Here is a 7,870-nt window from a genome sequence, read left to right as displayed (position 1 = left end):
AGCTCAAGCTATTTGGCATATAGTGATCAGCCTACGTGTCCCTTTAGCAGAGGCTGACTCATGGTGTTCTGAACATAAGCTATTGAAATGGGGTCATGCAGCCCTGAAAATCAAAGGAACAGGATCCAGGCTTACAGAGACACCACATTAGAATCTTTAGTGCTTGTAGTGTGCGATTCGACATTTTATTCTGTAATTTTGCTGTTGTCACATTAATCCTATCCCCCAATTTTAATCCTCACATGCAATGCACAATAATCGGTTCAAAAAGCAAGATTTATTTTTTATTTTCTTTAGAAAATTTATTCATCTTAATTTTTGTTGCTTCTGTTGATAAAGTTGTTTCTGTTGGAGCTTCCTAGTAACTCCAAGCTAAAGAACAATCTTATGGTTTCAGATGATCAGTATTTGTTATGTCCCCTCTCTTCATCCGCCCCATCCATCAGTTGTCTTTACCCTGTTGTCTTTGCTGGTGGACTGATGTGTATCGCCTGGGTTGAAAGGCACAGTATACCTTATATAGTGGGCTGTATTATTGGTTTCTCACCTTTAAGCTGTTAAAGTATGATTTGCGAAAGAAAGAAAGATTTCATTTTAATCAGACCCGCATCACTAGTTACAAGCTGGTGGACCTAAAAGGAGCTAATGTTGTCTACTGTAGAGACTAAGGGTGTGCAAAATAATCATCATGACGATGCATCGCGATTCTAATTTTTGTGATCTACTGCATCGATTCTTGAAGGCATGAATCGATTATAAAAAAAAAAAGAACAAATACAATACATGAATGGTTGGCGCACATCAGCAAAATCAAGTGGAATACAACTTCCAGTCCAGCAGATGTCGCTGCGGATGTGTTGACGCCCTGTGCTTTGTGTCACAAGTATTTCCGGCCGCGGGATACTGAGACGAGTCATTCGTAAACAAAACATGGAGGACACTGAGGAAATTCGCCCCGCTTGGATGCATTTTGGCTTTAAAAACAAAGAAGGTAAAAAGGAAATTGATAGGATGCACGTAATTTGCAAAAGGACCACTGAGGCCATGTAAACGGCACTGAATATCCTTGTTTCGTTATTTTAAGTTTTATGAATCCTAAGATCTTTTTGTCAGTGAGTCCACGCTAGTAATAGTAATATTTGTGTCCAGTATTTGTTTCCATGGCAAAACCTCCAAAAGTCGTTTCAATAAATACAGCTATGTATGAATTCAGTTGCTTTCAGTTATGCATCAATTGAAGACACGATCCAGATCACAGTCAGCCACTGGTAAGGGCTGGATCTTTGTCTTACAGTGTTCAGTGAAAATATCGCAATATTTCAAGTATCGTGATGCATCGTGATAGAATCGCATCGTGGCATGTGAATCGTGATTTGAATCGAATTATGACTTCTTTGCCAATACCCACCCCTAGTAGAGACGCTGCGACTCTTTTATCACACCCTCATTTATAGGCTTCCAAACATCTCATATACTTTACTGGATTTTCAAACCTGCTGTTTCAATTAATTCAATGAGCAATATTTTTCAACAGGAGCATATATCCCTGCTGGGATTCCTATAGCCTGCTACTTGAGGCACATTCAGGAATGCAGCTCTGGCTTTTGCTTATTTTAAAATAACATGAGCCTTAAAATCTAATATGGAAAATGTGTTATTAGATGCTTCACCTACAGTACCACCTCATCAAAACTCAGCTAATAAGTCTAGTATGCTATATTTATTAGCCAGCTGTGGTAAATGGCCATAATATATTCTTTTACAGAGCTTATTCTGTGCATTTAATCGGTGGGCATTCATTTCTTATTGACTGGACGTTCAAATACACAATTAAAAGACCTTATGGTGTTCTAAATAAAGCTTGTTATATCGGTCTTTTGCAGGTGCGATATGAACTACAGGGGATTTGACTTCTGCAAATGAGCTTCTTTTAAAGTATGCATATTCCGATGCTAAACCAATTATTTTCTCTTTCTTGCCACCTCAAGAACAATAACAAATTGTTGGTTCCAGCAGAGTATGTAACAAGCCTAAGAAATTAAACTTTATAACAATTTTCCTAACCAAGGGCCATAAAAATGCATCCAATGTCAAAAACCATCTGGATACAGAAATCATATACGTTTTATAAGACAGGTTAGCACAAAACAGCCCTGTGAAGAGAATAATGTCAAATAACTGTTCCCATTACACAGGAATATGACTTTTTCTTATAAATATTATAATCTTGGACAAGGAAGTTGGGAGCTGATTTTAAAATGTAAGTTAATGCCTACTAAACAGCTGAGTCCAAGTTTCTGTGTTTCTCCCCTATGATTTGATCACTCGGATCATACCAAACGTAAGGATTTATATATAATGAAATCCCACATTAAACAGATAATTGTCTCTTTGAAGTCTCAGCAGCTTAGGGTTTTGAAAGTAGGACAGCTCTTTCATGTGTTATTAGTCGCCCTTAAATCTTTAAGGAAGGGATAAAAAAAAGCTGGCTAATATGCAAAAAAAGTTGATCAACAATGAAAAATACAGACACTTGGGTTTATGTTGTTTTAAATCTTCACAAAACACATCTAATTTGTAATATGAAGCGAAGCCAGCAAAAGTTGGATTTTTGTAAAGCAATGCAATGTCTCCAGCTGCAAAGGTAAGGCAGGAAAGAATGGCAGGAATGATCAGTTGGATGTCAGCATTATCATAGGGAGTCAAAATGCTTAGTGTTTGTCTCTGGTGCACAAACATCAAGCCAGGTTCACCAAAATAATCACTTTCACTTTCATTGAATAGTACCATGTGTTTTCTCCTCCTTCACAGTAATCAGGAGCAGCTCTACATACCTCCCTTTTCCTTCACTCATTTGCCCGTGGGACAAAAATATTCTTCCTGAAATGTGACCCTGTGCCATTTCATTGCTGGAGACCTTCACATTAAAAATGAATGACTCTTATAAATAAAGGCCCAGTGTTGGTCACAGAAATCCCTGAGTGGTTTGCTTGGATTGTATTTGAATAATATTTAATTTAAATGTGTCTTATATTTCTTTTTTTTAAGTTATTTTTGCTGATGCACAAAAGACTAAGTAATGTACATTTGTAAGCTACATGCAGAAATAATAGAAGGTTTATGGGGTCCCTGAACATAGTTGTATATTTGTGGACTGAGGTTCTGAGATTTAATGGTCTACTAGTGAGGTAATAGTGAACATAACCATGTTTTCCTGAAACTCACATTTTTAAATTCCAATCATTAAAAGATTACATTTTAGTAATGACCCATTTGATCTGAGATAATTTTCCAGACTCCAGCATTTTAATGCAGACTCAGTGCTTCACATTGTTTACAAACAACCTTCATTTGTCATTTTTTACAAAATGTCCTTTATATTGTGCATAAAAACGTCAATTTAGCTGAGAAAAAGGCATCAGAAGCAATTTTCAAAGGAGAAGTGGGATTACTTGGGATTACTTACTGAGGGTGTCAAAACGTCATGTGATACAAGATCTTGTGTCTGTGAATTGTTATAATATTTCTTGTGAAAGTGAAGTCTGTATGGAAATACACTAGTTATTTATTTATTTTTGATTATGGATTTTGTTTAATAGAACACCTCTATCAAGACCCTGGATGTCAAGCTGAGTGCTTTGAGCTTGACCCCCCAGAGTTTGAAAGTACTATAAGTATAACCAAATGTAGTCCTTGACTTGATCAGTGGTCTGTGTCATGAAGCAGGTTTAACAAACTCAGATTCAAATCAGCAACTCTAAATTGATCTATCTTAAAGTCAGGAACCCTGAGTCTTCGGTTTCACAACAGCTGCTATGAATTAGTTCAGTCAACTCTAAGTAGGTCCACTCAGATTTTAACACGTGATTGACAAGTTTAAAAAGACATCATCAGTGGAGCGCAGAATCGACGAGTCACCATGACAACAGGCAACAGAAAGTGCCTATTTCACCCCACTGGAACTAGAGATTTTAGAAAGAGAGATTAAAGAGATGAAAAAAATGGAGAATATGTCTAAAAGACAAAGAAACAGCACTACAGTTGTAAAGAAGAGGAAGATGGCGAAGGATAAGATTATTGCTTTAAATAATGTCTATGGCAGGCTGTTTTTACATTTATTAAAAGCACTCTCCTCTGTTGCTCCAATTGTAGGTCATTGAAATAAGACTCTTCCTGATCAAAATCACACTTCTAGGCTGAACTGTAATATTTTCTAAATTGCATTTTTTCAGCAGAAACTGAATTTGACGAAAAACAAAATTATACCAGTACGAATTATACACATTTTAGGTGGCCGTTTTAACATTTATCAGTTTGGCTGAATATGTATTTACAATATCTGAAATACATTTCTTCACAGTCAAAATAATATAAATGGAGTACACTTTAAGGCCGCTCACAATGAGCCTGGTTCTCTTGGCGGTTTCTTTCTGGGAGTTTTTCCTCTCCATTGTGGCTCCATGCATGCTTGGTGTGAGGGATTATTGCAGAGCCAACACAATGCAAGGGAATGTCTGCTGTCACCACATGCTCATCCCGGAGGAGCAAATTCTGCTGAGTCAATGACTCATTTCAGTGAAGATTCTCGGTCATCCACGTCATGGTCAAGCTTGAAATATGTTTTACCTCTTATCAAAGAGGCTTCTTCAGTTCTAAGGTGGCTTTGTTCCCTACCACTGGATTGGCCAATTACTCATTGCAGTCAACCGGGTTTCCTTACATACAAAATGTGTAACTAATCTGTCTGCATGGTTTGATTTAATTATCTCTGCAAAGCTTTTGTGGTGTGAGATGTTGTGAATTAGTGCTATATAATTACACTAGGTTAAACTGAAATACTGTGTGTTTACAAAGAGACAGCTAGAGAGCAATGGACAACATATGATTAGAAAGCACCATTTGTAACCAACAAATCTGAAGGTAGCATCAGCTTTAGAGCATAATATAGGAGTTAAAGATAGGACAAGTTCATGGCTCTTAAATGACTTTTGACATACAGCTGTTTCAATAAAAAAAAAACAAAAAAAAAAACCATCTAAATTTTTAAAATATGACTTTCATTACATTGGGCAGATGGTATGGGATTTCTGAAACATTTATTTGTTTGTAAAAACAATGTTAATCAATTTTTGGCATTAAGAATACCTTCAAATTAGGAAAAAAGCATGAAAAAAATACAAGATGAGAACAAGTCAAATCTGGGCTGTAATATTTGAAAAAAAAAAAGCAGATTATCAGTTCCTTGAAAAAAAAAATCGCTAAAACTTTGTGTTGTTGTGAGATGGTTGTATTGCTATTAACCTAGATCAAAAATTAGAGTTAGCATCCATCCATCCATCCATCCATCCATCCATCCATCCATCCATCCATCCATCCATCCATCCATCCATCCATCCATCCATCCATCCATCCATCCATCCATCCATCCATCCATCCATCCATCCATCCATCTCATTATCTGACACGCTTGTCGCGAGGGGTGCTGGTGCCTATCTCCAGCAGACAATGGGCGAGAGGCGGGGTACACCCTGGACAGGTAGCCAGTCCATCGCAGTAGAGTTGGCATATTTATAATAATTCAAACCCCCAACAGATTAAAAGACAAATTACTTTAAATTTGTTTGAGATATGTTTTTTAATAAACTTTTGCTCAAATCTACTCACCAAAACTTTTAATTCCCCTCCAGGAAGCTTTCTCAATTCAAAAACTTACTGCCCTTCTAGCATGAGCAAAGACAATGAGTTGCCAACATATACATATTGATGGGGTTAATTAGTCCAAGATTCTCCCCCCAGCTTAATAAAGTACCTTTGATCGCCCCCGTCCTTTACACCTGGAGTTAAAACAGGTAAAAATTACATGAAAAATCAATGCAAGCTGTTTAAATTCCCTGGAAAACCTTGACGGCTTTGCTCAGTGTGGATGGGTAATAGGTGCTCAGTAAAAAAAAAAAAAAAAAAAAAAAACTAGCACTTTTAGGACTTTTCTCTGTTTCAATCTCATCTCAAAATGGCAGTTATAAAGGGTAAATGTAACCCACACATCCCATTTGTGGCGCATTTTTCAGTTCATTTACCATTTTGGGTCTCACATGGTTAAGCTGTTTTAAGAGGTGCGTAACGGACATTAATCTGTTTGAAAATAAATGTTTCTACGTAGAGCTAGAGCTTAAGCCAAAGTCTCCACGTCCATCTCCTCCTCCAAGGACAAGCGCGCAGACGAGTGGCTGGGACTGGATCTTGTCTTCAGGCTGATTGAGCCATAAAGTTTAGCTGAGCGTTTGGAGTACGCTGCAAGCTTCCTCCTGTACATCTCCCCTTTCCACATGGAGATCATGAGCAGCGTGGAGAGCACGACGCCACCCAGAGTCAGCAAGCAGAGCCCCGCAATCACACAGCGGTCCAAATGGGCACCTATCCGGGCGCTTTCCATCTCGAGTCGCTCCATCTCCCTGGCCGAAACGCTGTCGCGGTCCACCTCCACATCCCGGGGCACAGCATAGGAGATGATCACCAGGGAGATCCCTGTCACTAGGAAAGTGACTGCGCTGATAAAGCCGTAGTCCACAGTCCCTGAGGCCTCGCCGAAGGACAGGTCATCCTCCGACATGAAGGAGAGCTCAGGCAAAGTCTCGGAGCAGGATTCGCCATTGCGCACGGGCCTATGAGCACTTTTACAGCTAGTTTCCGGGCTGGCCAATCGCAAGTTTACGTTTTCATCAATAAAAGTAAATGAAGTCTCCAACTCCTCGTCGCAGCAAACTCGTATTTTCTCCTCGCCGGGAGGGCAGAGTTTCCCCTCTGCACACGCCCTGCGCGGCGCTGTCCTCGGTGCTGAAAGGCACTTGCGGCTGCTGCGGACTGGGACACCCTCTCCTGTGGAACCCGCTGACTTCCGGACGGAAACTCGGTCAATTCCATCTGGATTCAATGCGGACTGTTTGCGTCCATCCTCGATGGGAAGCAGCTTCGGGGAAGCCATTTGTGTTTTGCCGCCCTCTGGTTCACTTTGAGGCTTCCTCCCACGGAGTCTCTTCTCCACAGCATCCCTAAGTGGACACACACGCCGGCTCAGAGTTTAACATCACAGCCTAATTAGATTAGCCTTCATTTGAGATCTGTTTTAGGGCCACAGGCTAAAAATTGGGATTTATTCTATTAAAGTGGAGCAAAGTGCATGTGTTTATTACTCCGAATGAAAAACCGCTTTAAAGCTGATAGGGTAATTTATAAGAAATCCACTGATGCTTTCTGAAATGCGCTTGATCTAGGTGATCAGCCTAAAGCCTTCCTATCCAATTAGGAGAGGATACCACGTTTAACCAGAGCTTAAGCTAAAGTCAATTGTTCTCTGGTGACATTCCCTGATGCACAGACACGTTGAGTAATAACTCATCAATCGGTCGTTCATTTTATTATCCCGATTGTGCCAAATCCATCTTCAGTATGAAAGCCTATCGGAATCCTCCTGCACACTTTTTCTGACTTCAGCACCGGATTGGACATAAGCCCCTCTGCATAAGGGTGGACCGTCCACAATCCGCTTGTGATTATTTCTTTTCTAATCCTTGGCTAAATGCACACACATAGCACAAATATAATGAAAAAAGAAAGGCGAACCCACCGTGCCACCTCAGGATCCCTCCCGTCTACATCTGCTTCAGCCACAGGACGAGGAGAGATAAGAAAAAGAAAACCTTATCAGCGAGGATGCTTTGAACCCCCCCTCCTGCACGTTGCTGTGGCGGAGGGGAGCTTTCCTTTAGTCCCGCCCACACATGCACATTGAAACACACAAAGCAACTGTGAAGTGCTGAAAGGATCGCCGTTGCTATCTGTGAGCCGATTGAGATCCCTGCCAGTTAGTCAG

General features: G+C 39.9%; 1 protein-coding gene across 1 annotated transcript; it reads right to left on the bottom strand.

The window, feature by feature from the left end:
• Positions 1–5,469: 5,469 nt before the first annotated feature.
• Positions 5,470–7,559, bottom strand: LOC119785560 (transmembrane protein 74). The gene has a single exon (XM_038288289.1). It carries the CDS (start codon positions 6,980–6,982, stop codon positions 6,170–6,172), a length of 813 nt encoding a protein of 270 aa, XP_038144217.1. The 5' UTR covers positions 6,983–7,559; the 3' UTR covers positions 5,470–6,169.
• Between the last annotated feature and the right edge of the window lie 311 nt (positions 7,560–7,870).

The sequence above is a fragment of the Cyprinodon tularosa genome, unplaced genomic scaffold (genome assembly GCF_016077235.1).
Source record: "Cyprinodon tularosa strain WSP-4 unplaced genomic scaffold, ASM1607723v1 ctg107, whole genome shotgun sequence".
NCBI lineage: Eukaryota > Metazoa > Chordata > Actinopteri > Cyprinodontiformes > Cyprinodontidae > Cyprinodon > Cyprinodon tularosa.
Note: the sequence above shows the minus strand (reverse complement) of the source record. Positions and strands in the feature narration are given on the sequence as shown.